This window comes from Raphanus sativus, chromosome 6, assembly GCF_000801105.2.
Source record: "Raphanus sativus cultivar WK10039 chromosome 6, ASM80110v3, whole genome shotgun sequence".
In the NCBI taxonomy this organism is placed as follows: Eukaryota; Viridiplantae; Streptophyta; class Magnoliopsida; order Brassicales; family Brassicaceae; genus Raphanus; species Raphanus sativus.
Window position 1 is genome coordinate 24,927,890 of NC_079516.1, and position 16,800 is coordinate 24,944,689.

Below are 16,800 nucleotides of genomic sequence, written 5' to 3' on the forward strand. Positions count from 1 at the left end.
GCGAGTCCGGTCCAACTTCAATTTCAATCCCGTCGAGTTCTAATGAGCAATCTGCCTAGTCCAGATAAGGTAAGTAGGTAAGATTTCAATTATGATTTCTAACCGATTTGTTGTTTTTGTTTTGTGTTGATTTATTTTTTTCAATCAAAATTATGGACAAATTGTTAAGTCATTTTCCTTTTTGTTGAGTCCAATAATCAAGGCCTTTGTTAGTCTTTGTTTTAGTGTCCAAGTAGAATCGGCCCATTCTATTTAAGCCTTTCCGTTTTAGAGTCCAAGTGAGTCATTGTCGTTTTGCTTCAAATCCCCTAGAAGAGTAAAGTTGCCGGGTATTTAACCTGCACTATAAGCAGCTGTTTATTTTTCCAACTAGCCAATATATGAATCAGTTTTCCCCAGCAAAGAAACCCTAAAGTCTTTCTAGTTTGTGTGAGAAGCCGGCCATAAAGCAGTTCGAATCTTATTAAGGTTCTTCCATCAAACTTGTGGTGATTCTTCACTCAATTCCATCTAACGATTTTGCTTGAGAGAGGTACACATCCAACAAAGCAAATTTCATCTTCATTCATCTTCCACCCACTGATTTATTGAGAGAGACACACGTCCAGCAATAGATTCCATCCGCCATCTTTCTATCTCTTTTTACTTGTTTTGTTTTCAAATCGCATATCATATTCATATTGCCCATCCATCTAGTTCCGGTTCCATCCGATCCATCTTGCATCATATTTTCATAGTTATTTGTTTTCTGTTTCATCATTTAAAAACCATAAAAATTCATAAAAAGTTTCCGTTTTGTTTCAGGTACAATCGTATCATCTCATTTCCCTCGGTTACTCTCATCCAATCAGTACCGGATCGACCTGAATGAACCTCAGTCAAGCCCACAGTACAGTCTGAATTTCATCCTGTAACATTTATACCTTGTATAAACATTGCTCATTGTGAATGAATGCAAAAAACACTTTTTCAATACTTTACAAAACAACCTAAAGGATATTTCTCCTCCAGGCAGTTTAGCTCTTACTGCCAAACTGAACCGGACGTGTGTTGGAAAATCATATATCAAGTCTCTCCACTAGTGTTTAGTTTCTATGGGGTCTGATCTCCCACAAACTTCTGCCTACGCTTGATCTCATACATTAGGATATCAATTTAAGAATCGACAGCTCTTGATTCTTATATATTGTCATGAAAACATAAACAAAAGCTTACATCAGTGTAGGCAATTTACTATCTTAGCCTACTCTGTGGAGCTGCCGAGATCCTGATCCAATTCCCGAGTCCGAGCCTGAGAATGATAAGTGCCTTCTCACAAATTGATGGTTCAGCAGCTCAGCCGCAGTTGGCCGCTCTACCGGGTTCACAATAAGACATTTAGTTATAAAATCCCGACCGTTCAGTGATAGTGTATTAGGTATGTCCGGAAGCGCACCCTTGCCGATCCTAAAGAGGGCTTGAACCTGGGGGTTTGCAAAAATTCTCCATCAAATTTATTTTGCCGGGAAAGCCCAAAAAAAAGACCATCAAATGAAATGTTCAAAAATTCTCCATAAACAAAGGTAAATGGTTTTTACATGTTTTCTCTACAGAAGCACATATAGTAGGGGTGGGCATTTCGGTTTAGTTTCGGGTTCGGTTCGGTTTGGGTAGTTTGGGTTTTATAAAACTCAAACCAATTAAAACCAAAGTAGCTTTGGTTTGAGTTCGGTTTGGGTTTAATTCGGTTCGGTTCAGTTCGGTTTGGTTTAGATTTAGTTCGGTTTACATTATTATGGTCTAGTTTGGTTCGGTGTAGTTCGGGTTGGTTATAAAATTGAAGGCATCAGTTTTATACTTTTTTAAAAAAATAATCAACTCATAAATGATAGAGTGAGAATATAAAAACTTATGCTACATGATTTTATATATAATAGTATTATTTGAATGGTATTTATATTTTTTTTAAAGATATGGAAGTTATGAAAAAATGAAAAACGAAACTTTAACTAAAATTTACAATATGTTAATATATATATATATCATATACATTTTTACTATATATATATATTGGATTATCGGTTTGGTTCGGTTTAAACCCAAACCAAACCGTTCGGGTTGAGTAAAGCATGAACCAATTGGGTTACATAAAAAGCACGGTTTGGGTTGGTTCGGTTTAACTTCGGTTTGGTTGGTTCGGTTCGGTTTGAGTTTTTTGCCCACCCCTAACATATAGTAAATGGTTCAAATATAGTATAGTCTTTTGCTGTAAAATTTAGGATGTAATTAAGCGAAATAACAGTAGGGTTTGGCTATAAAATTTGTGTATAATTATTTAAAAATAAAAAAATTATTAATAAATAGTTGTTGGCTGATATAAATTATTTAATTTATATTAAATTAAAATTTAATATGAAATATAAATGTAATTTATATTTATAACATTAGTTAACTAGGTGTTTTTCTACACACATGCAAACATAATCATATTACAGATATTTATTAGGACATATATTTTTGACTTTTTATTACTAAATTTTAAGATAACAACACAATACATATATATACACATACATATTATATTTTTATTTAAAAAATAAATTTTTATTTTTTGATTATTTTCTTATATTAATTAATCAATATAAATAAATCTAAAAGTTGTTGATATAAAATTATGTTGTTAGTTGTATAATAAAATTATATATTGTATATTTGGACGATAAAAAAAGTCATTGTCAATAATAAATAATTAGAAGTTTTAGTCTTGGGTGTCATTCCTCGGTGGAATTATACCAATTGCAATAAAATTACATGCCATAAGTGGACAAAGACGAACAGTGCACCGTCCTGGACCCACCAAAAGTCCAAACGAAACTAATAAAATTATTCAATTTGTTTCAAAATTTTATTATTTCTGATAATATTTAAATTATAATATCAAATTTAATTAAATATAGGCCTCAAAATAATATTTTGCCCAAGGGCAACTTTAAGCGGGCCCTGGCCATATACACTTCATATTATAAGTGGAAGTAAATGTTCAAAACAAACAATTATACAAAGTTACACAGGTTATAAAAAAAGGTAACTATAAACATTTCCAGGACCATTATAAAAACTAACAATTCTCCAAATAATCATTAAGTTAGAAAATATATATAATTTCTTTTAAATTATAAAATTAATTATTTGTTAAGAATATCAATGATTCTAGTCACTCTAATTTTTAACGTGAGATCTCGGATGCGAAAAATTATTTCGAAAAATAATAGTGTAGATATTATACCAATTCTTATCTTTCTATGTTAGTATAATTATGATGTATATAATATATTTATAAAAATCTCATAAGCCATATTAACTTATGTATATTATTTTTATATATGTAGAGAGAGTTTTTAAATATATGTGAGTATGTTGTTTGAGTAAATAAAAATAAAAATCTCAGCCTCTTAAAGAATTAAAAATGGTGCTTTACAAAATTACTTTTCTAACTAAGGTTTGCTGGCTTAGTTTAGTTTATATGATTCAGATTTTTCAGAATAGCTAAAAAGTTGAGCGAGAATTTTTCCTATTTTATAAAAGAAAGTTTGGGAGTGTTCCAAAAAAAAAAAAAAAAAGAAAGTTTGGGAATCTTAAAAAATTACTGGGGATAGATCGCAGTAGGGGATATGACCAGTAAGCATTTCCAGGACTGTGCATCCAAGGCTCCATATATCCGCAGAATTTCCATACCCACCAGTACTCTTCGGGTTAATAACCTGATTAAATTGTTATGTTCCGTTCAGACTCAACCATACAAGTACTGCCTAAAGTACAGTGAAAGCCGAATCATAACAATTAACTGAAATAAACGAAAATTAAAACTAAATCCGGATTGACCAAATACATATGGGACATATAAACCGGGGTTGGGTTGATTTTATCAACCACAGATCATAGCATTAGCGGAAAAATGGGTCTGAGATCCCACAATTATGTTGAAACTCCATATGTTGTTCACATAATCAAGAATAGAAAGTACACCTCTGGAGCCATCCAGAAGGGAGTTCCCTTGCAGGACTTAATATCGTTCAGTTTTGACACCTAAAAAACAAAACAGCACGAGTATCAAGAAAGGGGGTAAGCGATGTACCAAGTTATTACTTAATTGTAAAATAGATATAACCATCTTTAAAATAAAAACCTTTGCCAATCCAAAATCTGCAAGCTTAACAGCTCCACAGGCATCCACCAATATATTTGCACATTTGATGTCTCTTTGTCGCATCAGATGAGAAAAGTAAGAGAAACAGGAAATGCAAGGAGTTTGTCGAAAAACGGTGGTGAAAAGTTTCAACCAGTCTTACCGGTGAATAAAACCTTCACCGTGGAGATATTTCAAGCCCTCAAGAATTTGCCTTGTGTACATGGACACTACAGAGTCAGTAAGCTTGTATCTTTGGTAGACTTTTAAAAGGGACCCTTGGGATACAAGCTCAAGGAAGATGTACAAATTCGACCCATCCTGCAAACAGCTAAAGCGTTATATATTACAAGTTTTTGATTGAGCAAAGAAATGCATAGGAAGCTGCAACTGGCAACATGAAAGGCAGAACCGGATCATACATTGGCAGTACCACGATATCTCACTATATTCTGATGCTGCAGCTGACTGAGTAGTGCAATCTCCTGAAAACAAATGAAAACCAAATGTGGACGATTAGCAACCTGATACGATCGTATCAGCTAGGCCATGTATATCCCACCCCCTCTAGTTGTTGTATGCATTCTTGTGCTTGACTTCCTTGTTCAAGTAGTGAAACTTCCTTGACAGCCAAGAAGTCTCCATCTCTATATTTAACATAAACACAGCCATCAAAAACATATTCTTCCCAACTAAAGTCTTTTTCTTAAGAGAAAAGAGCTGCAACTAAGAATATAGCTTCAAGTTAAACAAACACTAATGTCAGAGATCTTTTAAAATCATGTACACTTACATTTGTTAACGCCAAAGTTTTTTTTTTTTTTTGAAACTGGCTTACTTAACGCCAAAGTTTCGCAATCATATAACACAAAAATTATAATATTTTGTTAAATATACTGTTATATATGGATTGAGAATTCGTTGTCGATAATATATGATCATATGGATCACACACCTAAACAAAATAAATCAACAATATTTTGAGTTCTAAGAATGACATAATATAAGTATGCCACGTAAGAGTTTATGTGGCATAAGAGATTTCATAATATAATAAGTACTAGGATAAGATCCGCGCCTTGCGCGGGATGAAGTTGTTATTTTTATTATGTTTTGGAGAATGAAATAACAGTTCGGTTTCATTTGAATTAGGGGTGTTCAATCCGGATACCGGGTAGGCTTCAGTTGGTTTGATTTTTTCGGTATTTCGGTTAATAAAATATAATTGCTATTCTAAATCCATATTTACTTCAGTTCGATTTGGTTTACAATGGTTTTCAGTTTATTCGGTTTTATACCAAAAAACATAATTATTTACTTTGAGATCATATTATATATTTAAATAAAAGAATAAAAATAAAAAATGCTTCTATCATCTAATAAAATAATCAAATCTAGAATTAATATCCAAACTCTAAATTTTGAAAAAAAAACAAAAAAAAAACAAAACAGAAGCATGAAATAAGAAATTTTCTATTCTTCCATATTTAATGTGATTGTTTAATATCTTTTAATAATATAAAATAATAAAAGAACTAAGATACAAATATTGTTATCAAATATTCATTACTCATAATAACGAATTTTCATATATATGTTAATCATATTAGGTAATTTCATAACTTTTATTTAAGGAAAGTGCGAGATTGTTTTTTGTACATTATTTATCAATTCGATAGTTAGTTTAATAAAAAGTGTAATATAAGTTAATATGAACAATATACTTTTCTAAGAATATTATATTTTATATAGTTATTTATTAAATGAAACTTCATAATCATACGGTCCTATGATCATTCATATTGTTTTATAACAAAATATTTAAATAATTGATAATAAAATTTTCAATGTGAAAAATTTAATAAGTTTATAATTTATAAATGTTCTTGAAAATTTATTGAAAGTTTTGAAATTAAAATATTGATGTAATCTTATATGGTATATAGTTTATATATATATATATATATATATTTGTTTTATTATTAAATGATACTTTTTACTCATATGGTTTTAAAATCATGTGTATCTTTTTATAATAAAAGTGTTAAACCATTGATTATTAATTTTTAACATAATAATTTTAATAGTTTTAGTCATTTATCGTCATTTTGTTAAAATTCAAAATATAGCATATTCGAAAAAATCTAGAATCTAATTTTATAGGTAATTCAATTGTTTAATTTATTTTAATAATATAAAATTAAACAAAAAATTATGGAGGAGATATAAATTTTTATCAAATTTTTATTATTAGAAATATTAATTGTCATATATATATATTAGTCATTTATGATAATTCCGTAGGTTTTATTTGAGGAAAAAAAATAGTAATTATATATAGCAGAACAATCATAAATGCTTCTATCGTAAATATCATATCATATGATCATATCATATAGTTTAACCAACAAATGTATCTAGCAGCATATAAAAATCGAATGTGGACCTACTTATTTTTCAATTGAATGTAATTAACTACCTAATTGAATGACACCTAAGTATTGATGTCTTTTTTAATTATTACAAAATTGAGGTTACAATTTTTCAAATGTTTCTCTTTTGATATATAGAGGATTATCATAAAATTAAAATGTCAAATATATGATATTTACTATCATTAACTTTTCTTGCCAATCACTCAAAATTATTCTTGGGTTTTTTATTCGGTTTACTTGTGTATAATTAAAGTACCTTGCCAACCACTTAAATTGCTGACCAAGCATTCACGTTTGTTTTATTCGGTTTGTTTAGTTTTTGTTGAATCACGGTTTATTTAGTCTTGATTGAATCACGTTTTGGTTAAGTCGTAACAATGCCAGCCACAATATAATTTTCGTACGTGCATTTTTTTATATGAAAAAATATTGCGTTCGAAATTTAGTTGGCCAACTACGTAGGTGCATGAACTTTCAGACGAACCTCCATTAACTGTTACAAAAGACACCGACCACTAATGATCACAAAAAATATTGATGGTGAAGTATGACAGGCGTACCTGCATTAACTCATAATAAGGTTGAGCAACACTATTGGTTACAGCATACATCGACTATTTTGTCTTTTTAACATTGTCTTAACTTCCGTGAAGCTACACTGAACAAACTCCACCCCTTCTTTTCCTTGAATGCAGCATTTCTTTGATCAATCCGCATGTACTTTCCGCAAGTATATTCTTCTTCTCGATCATTGCTTCCTCACTGTAACAGAAAGCTTGTTAACGGAGTAATGAACATAATGAACATAACTCGTAAGAAGTTTGAGCAACAATATGGGTTATATCAAACATCAACCATTTTGCATTTTTTAACATTTTCTTAACTTCCCTGAAGCTACACTGAACAAACTCCATCCCTTCATTTCCTTGAATGCAACATTGCTTTGATCAATCTGCAGGTACTTTCCGCATGTCTATTCTTCTTCTCGATCATTGCTTCCTCTCTGTAACAGAGCGCTTCTTAACAGAGTAATGAACATAATCGATTTTCTCTGTTTCATATATAGATTTTCAACGTCAGAGTTTATCAACTTCGTTTTCAATAACCGATCATATTCATGCGTGTTTTAGGCTTCTCAGCAAAAAAATTGCAACTAATAAACGTCTTGCTCACACTCTATTGTATTCTCTGCTTCGTGTAAAGATTACCAACGTCAGAACTCATCAACCTTATGCTCAATAACCTATCCTCTTCATATGTGCTTTTGAATTCCTCACAACGATTAAACGTCTTGCTCAAACTCTATTTACATTTTTTATTTTTCTTGCCAGCAGAGAATCTAAGTTTTTTTCATGTGGCCAGGAGACACTTGAGATCTCTTTGGTGTTCAAACATCTTAACACTGTAAACTAAACAGCATATGTGTGTGTAGAATCCCCGTATGTTATCGAACAGAGTCAACTCGTCTCAAACAATCGTGTATTCATTTTTTTTTTTCGTTTCCTTCTACGTTTAAATAAGAAAAGTTCGGAGAATCAAAAAACTCCCAAACGCTTCTCGTGACGACATGTGGCAGAGTCAATGTAAATGCATTAAATGCAAAATGCTTCTCTTTTAATAATAAGGGATGACACATAAGAGATTTTAAAATACTTTTGTTAAGATTGATAAAACTATCTTGTTTTAAAAAAAACCTCTCAAACGACGGCGATGGCGATAGCTTTTTAGGGTTTTCATGCTCTTTCGAAGATGGGATCCGGGTTCTCAAGGGATAAAACGGAATCGATCAGATCTCTACCATAATGATAAGATCGGGAGGATTCGGGGACGAAATGGAACTATGGCAATTAGGGTCATTTTGGTTCGGAGAATGATTTTGTGGGTCGGAGCAAATACTGGGAGTGAAGGGAGCGTATCATCATTAGGATCTTCGAAATGGATGCGGAAATGTATGATCTTTGTTATCATCAAAACGAGATTTTTTTCATTAGACAAGGAGATTATGGATAAGTTCAAGGCAGAAGACAAGATAGAGAGGAGATGGGTGATCTTTGGTTTCGCTGATTTAATTAATTCAACAAGCTCTCTGACCATGTTTGGTTCTGGCTTTATGTTTTATTTGTTTCTGGTTGTGGTTTCAATATGGGTTGGTGACCCATACAAGGTTTTAGATTGGAATAAAAATGGAATTTTTGGTTATGTTTTCTTGTTTCTAGTTTTCACAAATCATTATGGTCATCCGTACTTTTTGTTTCATATAGGCTTATATTGGTGTTTGGTCATATGGTGGAGGCGAAGTGGGAGGATTGGAAATGGGTGGGTCAACTGGAGTTCTTTGAGAGGCTGGATCTTTTTATCTGTCCTATCTACAGCACTGCAAATTTTTAACTTGATCTCATCAAACCAGTTACAGAGAAGAGATACAGATATGGAAAAGACTAGAAGGTGTTTGTTAAAAGGGATACAGGTAGATGATAGAGTAGTTCCAAGAATGGCAGTGGAATCTTATTTACTCTCCTGTATAATTTACTTATCATGGGTGAAACTTGTACTACCTACGTTTGTCGTTTTTTGGATAAAGGAAACAGATTCAGTGATGGAAAAAGAGTTAACAGGATGATTGGTTCTGAACTTGGGCTAGTAAATGGGTACAAGTGTATTGTTCTTGGTCATAAGTGGACAGACTCGGGTCGTTTTATTGCTCCACTCTTTTTAATAGTGGGGGTTGATATGATTTTTCGGATCAGTATTATAAAATATATGTTCTGTTTTTCTTCACAGAAAACAGTTAAAAGGAAGGTGGAAACTTTGGTAGCTGACATTCGTTTGGTTACAAATGGTGCAATGGAGACTCTACACTTATCCCAGAACGTGGGAGTCCTTTGTCCTATAGGGAACAGGGTTGACCTTATATATGGACTGAAAGCTTTGTGTGTTTGTTGGAGTTTTTTCGTAATTTTATTAGACATGAGAAGTGTGCACGGCTGGGTTTGGTTTATTTTAAAATGGTTACGGTTGCTGGGCTCAAGAATAGGGGACGAAAGGAGATCATTACCTCCGCAATTCTTAGCTCGATGGAGCTTACTTTAATTTTTTTTTTATGAAAGTTCTCAGTTGGAATTGTCGTGGAATGGGAAGTAAATGGATAATAAGTTACCTCCGTGAAATTTGGTACAAATATAAACCTGATTTTTTATTCTTGTCTGAAACAAAGCAAGACTTTGAGTTTGTCAAAGGTTTTCAATCACATTTTGGTTATGATAATTTGGTTACGGTAGACCCGATTGGGAGGAGTGGTGGTTTGGCCCTCTTTTATAATAATGAGCATCAGGTCAAGGTTCTATATACTATAAACGTATGATAGATGTGGAGGCAGAGGTAAAGGGGAAGCAAGTTTATTTAACTTTTGTATATGGTGATCCTGTCCAGAAGTTAAGAGAACAAGTTTGGGAAAGACTTACTAGGTACGGGATAGCAAGAAGTGACCCTTGATTTATTATTGGAGATCTGAATGAGATCACTGGAAATCATGAAAAAGAGGGAGGTACTTTACGTAGTGCAGCCTCCTTTGTCCCTTTCAATAACATGATACGAAATTGTGGATTATTAGAGTTTCTAGCTTGGGGAAACAAAATGTCATGGCAAGGAAGAAGAGGTAAAGGGAAAGGGGCCACGACAATTAGATGTAGATTGGATCGCGCGTTAGCGAACGAAGATTGGCATACACTTTTCCCAACTTCTTATACAGAATATTTGGGCTTGATAGGATCGGATCATCGTCCAGTAGTGGCTTTTCTAGAAGACAAGGTTCCAAGAAGAAAGGGGCAATTTCGTTTCGTTAAACGATGGATAGGACAAGAGGGACTTATGGAATCTATAACTATGGGATGGAAGGAAGATGATGGAGGCGATACGGTCGATATTTTATCTAAAAACTCTTAAACTACTCGGATTATTCATTTCTTGACCTGGTGGCATCTTCCTATAGGTTCAACACTATATATGCAACAGTACGAAGTGTTGAAGTCTCATTAGTCTAAGGTATTCGATCATCTTTCTCATTTTGATGGTTAATAAAGGAAAAAAACGTCACACTTATAATTTGGAACGTCATGTTTCGTTATGTCGGATGACTCCAGCTATGATCTGGAAACAGCAATGTACAGTACTCAATATGCAAAGAAAAGTTGAAAAAATACTATAATTGAAGAAGTCATTATCCAGATGAATCAGAAACGAGTTAAATATAGACGTACAGTGCAAGAAAACACATTTGTTTAACTACTTCGTTGGCTTAGATCACATTGCATGATAATAATATCGAGCAGATTCTTTAAAACACATTTGTTTGTTCCCGTTTAAGAGGACGTTGTGCATGTAAAGTTTTTTGAATTTAATTTAATCAGTAAAAAAAATGATAAATATTTTTCTTGCTTACCATATTTACCCACTAAATATTTTTCTTGCTTACCAAGTCTCAAATCTGTTTAAAAAATGTTAAATATCTAAGCTTCGAACTTATAAGATATCTATTTAACATAATCTAATTTTGCATTTACTTTCGTATTTCCTTTCTTATTAGAAATAATATTGCAACTATATAAATCAAAACACTATAATTACTTTATGAAAAAAGCCAAAACAAAATAAATGATAAATTAACCAGAGTATAACAAATCTAACCTCAAAAATATAAATAATACAACATCTAAAATATTTTTGTTGTTAATAAGATTACTTTAAGAAGCTTCTAACATTTGTTTCCATGTATCATTGTATACCTTATATGGGTCAATGAAATCCCTTTTAGTTGTTTAGAAATTAAAGTTCGTATATTTTTTTATGCTTATAGAAAACATATCTAATCATTCATCTAAATATTTATAAGAGAATATAACTATAAATTGATCATCGAAGTTATAGCATATATTATAGCGGGTAGTATCTTTTATTTCCTTTTTCCTCAAAAATCAAATATTATATTCTCTAGGTTATATTATTTGCTTGCTCTTAACGATTTCAATAATAACTCACATGTCTTCCTCATAAATTGTATATGTCCTAATTATATGGTATATAAGGTGGTATACGGCATATAGTTTTTTTTCACTACTCTCTACTGTTCATAAACTTCTAACCTTGAAAAAAAATTGAAAAAGTTTCCTCCTTTGAAACCTAGGTTTAGAGTCTTGATGAGACTTCATTTTGTTTTAAGTTGCTACATGAATTTGTATTCTGCATTCTACGAAACATTTTATTATATTTAGATGTCTTTTGTTGTGTCGTATATTTAGACTTCATCAGCCTTGCAATGAATTGACTGGACCCAATGCTGATGAGGTATTGTAGTCTATATGAGTTTTCTTTCATAAGAATTTTTTTTTGTTATAGGCCATTTGATTATAGATCGTTATGTAGATTGAGGAACCGGATGGCGGATGCTATGCCTCTTCCTCTTATGAATTTGGTTGGAAATAATTATTAGTTCAAGGTTGGTATTGAAAGAGAAAACTTTCTCTATAAGCATGACACTTACAAAGTCACTAAGATTATCACCAGCCTTGATATAATTAGTGAGTTCGATACAAAGCTCAGTCCAACGGTATGTTGATTAACTTTTATTTAGTGAGTTCGTGTTTATTTTGGTTATAACCATTTACTGTGTTTTGCTTAATGTGTCTACTTTTAATTGTTCCAGATACCATGTCTAACTCATACAGAAGACAACTCTATTCTCTCCGATGCACCAGAGGTTTGTTTTTCATTTTGTTTAAATTACTTTCTCCCGCATGTGTACAGGTTATCTTTATAATAATTATCAAACTTATTTGGTTATCTACATAGGGTTCCCTCATGGTATTTTAGAGTCATCTCAGTAAGAAGAACGAACTGATCTCACTCCAGCAATACACAAAGGAACGCCTACTGTAAATGTGGAGGAAGCATTTGATCAGAGTTCTGTTACAAGGACTACGTGTACTACTCGAGTGAAGAAGGAAAAGACTGATAAAAGTGGTTAAATGAGAGATCTTTGGAAGATATGTTTTTAGAGGCATTTTTTTAGAGGCGTTTTTTTCTTTCCAGGTGTTCTCTTATATGTTTGAGTTTTGGTTTTAGTGTTTTATCATTTTCATTTTCTCTTTTGTTTTTTATCTATTGTCTTTTGGAAATTTTTATTATGACGAAACCCTCTATTTTGTCACCATTGTATATATACATTTGATTCCTTTGAAATTCTTTACTAACAAATACCCCCACTATATAGATATTTAAAGCGTTCGAAACTCTATACAATATTCTAAATTACGTCACAAGTAGCTAGACGTACCATTCTTTGCTTCTCTGCCTCTTCGTCTTAACAGTTTTCTATTATTCGTATTCCATGTATATTTCAATAATTGAAAATTTGAAAGTCAAAATAAGAATAATACAATCTTTGAGGGTCTTCTCTTGCATCTCCCGTCTATAGAGCATCATTACATTATTAGTTCTCTATCTGAAATCTATCTCAATTTTTTAATTCACGGTCTTACAAGACCTTTTTCCATACATGTATGTTGACAGTTCTGCAAAGTTAGAGTCTTTTTTCTATGGTAGACACCACTTTACTATTTTGTTAAACAATCAGGAAATATTTATATTTGGTATACATAGTTTAAAAATGCTGACAAATATATTAATTGCATAGTATATCAATTAATACTGTAGATTGGTAATTGATTTAAGATCTGTCATATAATTAATATAAGTCGATGAAATATAGATTGTCGGTATACAAAATCTTATAAACTTGGAGAAGTGTCAAAAATTAATATAAATATTGTCACAAGATACAAACAATATGGACAGTGAATATCCGTTGAATAATTCTATAACATATAGATAAAAGATTCAAATATCATGATCCATTTAAATATAATGATTTTATTATTTTAACTATATTAGGTCAAGGAAAAAAATAAAGGTAATAAAAATAACTACTAAATATTAATTATATAGAACTACAAATTATAAAAGTTAAATTATTAAACTCAACAAAAAAGTTCTTTTAAAATAAAAATAATATTCATTTTCAACAATAAAAATATCAATGATTATAAATATACAAATTTTATATCATGTATAACATATACGAAAGTTCAAACAGCACAAATAATATTGGATAATCTCAAATTGTCATTTAAAGTAGTTTGTACAAACCAAAAATCGTAGTTGATTATATAGATTGATCTATTTTCAGATATATCTAGACTAAACAGATCTACTTATGTATTAAACACCAAAAACAGTACAACCGAGATTAAACAGCAAAAAAATAACATCAACCTATAATCCAATATCCAGACTATACACATTTGAGTTATTCTTGGGTTCACCAACCAATCATATTGTTTTATTTTGTATGCAGATTTTTCTTAAAAAGGAAACAAGATATTTAGCATTTAATTTTAAGAATAAAAAAAAACAAACAAAAAACAGTATTAGTTTGAAAAGAAAAAAATTAATATTATTAACACCGTCTACACTAAAACCTAAATCGTAAACTAAACCCTAAACACTAAACCCTAAACTCTTAGGTAACCCTTAAACCCTTGGGTAAACCCTAAACTCTTAGATAAAACCTAAACTCTAGAATAAATCTTAAACTCATGTCCTAAAAACTAAACACTAAATAATAAACCTTTGGATAAATCATAAACCCTTGGGTAAATCTAAAAATTTAGGATTTTATGTTTATGGTTTAGTGGTTAGTACTTGGAGTTAAGATTTATCCAAGAGTTTAGGGTTTACCCAAGGGTTTAGAGGTTACCTAAGAGTTTAGGGTTTAGTGTTTAATGTTTAGAGTTTGGAATTTAGTTTGTGATTTAAGGTTTAGTGCAGACGGGGTTAATAATATTAATTTTCTTTTTTTCGAACTATTTTTTGTTTATTTTTTATATTTTTAAAAGTAAATGTTAAATATTTTATTTCCATTTTAAGAAAAATATACATACAAAATGAAACAATATGATTGGTTGGTGAACCTTTAAGTTCACCAAAAAGATTTATACTTTCTTATATCTTAGAAGATAACGTAAGTAATCATCTTATCCCGCGCAAGGCGCGGGTTAGCACCTAGTTCTTAATTATTTGCTCTCTTATAAATATAGAGCATAATCACTCTGTAGAAGTTCCCTTTTATATTTGATTCTGACCCGCCCTTTAAAAGAACATGTATATTTTTGTTTAAATTTCTTTGAGAATTTAAATTTTTATATCTGAATTTTTTTAGTAATCATATTTTTTTTAATATTAATTTAATTTGATACAATAGTCTCTTAAATATATGAAATATGATTATCAAACAAAAAGTAAATGAAATATATAATTGGACATAATATTTATCAATAGACCATATTTTTGTTTTAATAGAATATATGTGAATTTTTGGTATTTTTCATTTTTGTTATTTTGTGATAAAAACTAAAAAATAATTATTGATTTGATTTGTATTTTATGAATTGATATAAAGCGGTATAACCTACTATAATAGACAAACCAGTAAGACATACCCCGAAATGCCTTCATACACGGAGCCAAATGATCCTCGTCCCAAAAGTTGACCCTTCTGCCACGACGTGATGATAGATCCAGGGAGAAACTTGGCTTCCGTTTCTATTTCTCTTTCCACTTCGTCTCCTTTGTTAGAAGAAACAGAGGAACTGGGCCGCCTAACAATTTCATTTTCTGGAGCGAAATCCCAAGATGATCCTTGATGATCATTAGAAAGTGGCTTATGAACTGGTGGTCTTACTCTCTTTAAACTACCACCAACATCACTGGGATTGGGAACAAGATAACTTTTTGACAATTGTGAATATCGAAATTTGTTAACTCGAAACTTGTGAATATCGAGCTCAAAACATAGCAAAGGAGTACGAAAATAGCAACTCGTTTCCCGGTACAAAAATAGCCAACTCGTCAAGAGATACAACAAGGCCTTTGAAATGTTAATCTTCATCTTATCGTCTCCTTTGAAGATTCGAAATCTGGTTCAGTCATGGAACTCCAGAGAACACATCATCACTGAAGAAGTCAGCTCCACTGATCCGGACGAATAAATCGGCCAACTATTTTAGTTAACAAATTTTAAGATATTATATGGGAAATTAGGTCTAATATAGAAGAAAAAAACACAAATTCACAAACTAACCAAATTCACTCTCTCTTTCTTTATTTCTCTTCCTATCTCTCTCTACCTTCTTACTAAAAAACTAATTTCTCATTATTTTTTGGTTCTTTCAGAAATAACCCGATATTATATACAAGAATAGTGATATAGAAAAGATAGCAAAGGAGTTACGAAGTCAAAGTCTTTACGCGTTGTTGTGGAAATTAAGTTCCAACTGCCAAATTCTCCACCAGTATCCACAGATAATGTCACTCTTGCATATAAAGAAAAATAAATTATGTGGTCTATCTTTAAATAATTCTAGGGATAATTGGTTCGACTGTGGTTTTAAAAATTTAGCTGTACAAATTTAGATGTAGGTAAATTGATTGTAGTTTTAAAGTTGTTACTGTAGATTTTTTTGCAGAGACTTTTGCTGTAGTTAAATGTGTTGTACCTGTAGTTAAATTTGATATAGTTGTAAGTTATAAACTGTTGACATTTTAAAATAAAATATGTAATGTATATATAAAATAATTATTTTTATCAATTAAAGAATTTATATTATTATATTTATATATTATCAAAGTTTACTGTTATTTAAAATGTGATATGTAAATAATAACGATGTTATTTAAAATATTTCAATCAATTTAAAAACACCCAAAATTAAATTAAATATTTAAAAGTGGTTTAATTGTGATTATCTAATTTATTTTATATTATAGATAATTTTTTTTATTTTACAGATTCTACAGTCTATAAAATAGAGCTTTAGGTTTTATACCTAAAATGCATAAGAAAAAAACTGCTTTAACTTTTTTTGATGTAGCCTTAAAAATAAAACTAAAGCACGATTGGTAAAAAATTATAAAAACTTGATGTAGGCTTTAACTACTAAAAATAAAGCTACAGCATGATTGGTAAAGTTTGGTGATTTAAAAATAAATAAAACTAAAGCAATGAGATAAAGCACAACCAATCACCCACAATAACTTTATGATAAATAGGCTAAAATTAACAAATCTACTTCCGCAAAATGTTCATTT

General features: G+C 30.9%; 2 protein-coding genes across 5 annotated transcripts; one reads left to right on the forward strand and one right to left on the reverse strand.

Moving 5' to 3' along the window:
• Positions 1–976: 976 nt before the first annotated feature.
• LOC108808177 (mitogen-activated protein kinase kinase kinase 1-like) lies at positions 977–16,016 on the reverse strand. The gene is made up of 7 exons (XM_056988131.1): positions 15,153–16,016; positions 4,728–4,812; positions 4,588–4,650; positions 4,329–4,486; positions 4,166–4,238; positions 3,627–4,065; positions 977–1,463 (listed from the first exon to the last, which is right to left on the reverse strand). Exons 1-6 carry the CDS (start codon positions 15,599–15,601, stop codon positions 3,979–3,981), a joined length of 915 nt encoding a protein of 304 aa, XP_056844111.1. The 5' UTR covers positions 15,602–16,016; the 3' UTR covers positions 977–1,463; positions 3,627–3,978.
• LOC108809933 (uncharacterized) lies at positions 8,253–10,541 on the forward strand. Of its 4 annotated transcripts, none has more exons than XR_008935339.1 (4): positions 8,253–8,549; positions 8,862–8,916; positions 9,008–9,067; positions 9,182–9,289. XR_008935339.1 is itself a non-coding variant. In XM_056988133.1 (4 exons), exons 1-4 carry the CDS (start codon positions 8,536–8,538, stop codon positions 9,688–9,690), a joined length of 438 nt encoding a protein of 145 aa, XP_056844113.1. In that variant the 5' UTR covers positions 8,253–8,535; the 3' UTR covers positions 9,691–10,541. The 4 variants fall into 4 exon arrangements, 3 of the variants coding, with proteins under 3 accessions (XP_056844113.1, XP_018437569.1, XP_056844112.1); XM_056988133.1 differs by lacking the exon at positions 9,182–9,289 and adding an exon at positions 9,382–10,541; XM_018582067.2 differs by lacking the exon at positions 9,182–9,289 and adding an exon at positions 9,382–10,486 and having other exon boundaries at positions 8,862–9,067.
• Positions 16,017–16,800: the final 784 nt, after the last annotated feature.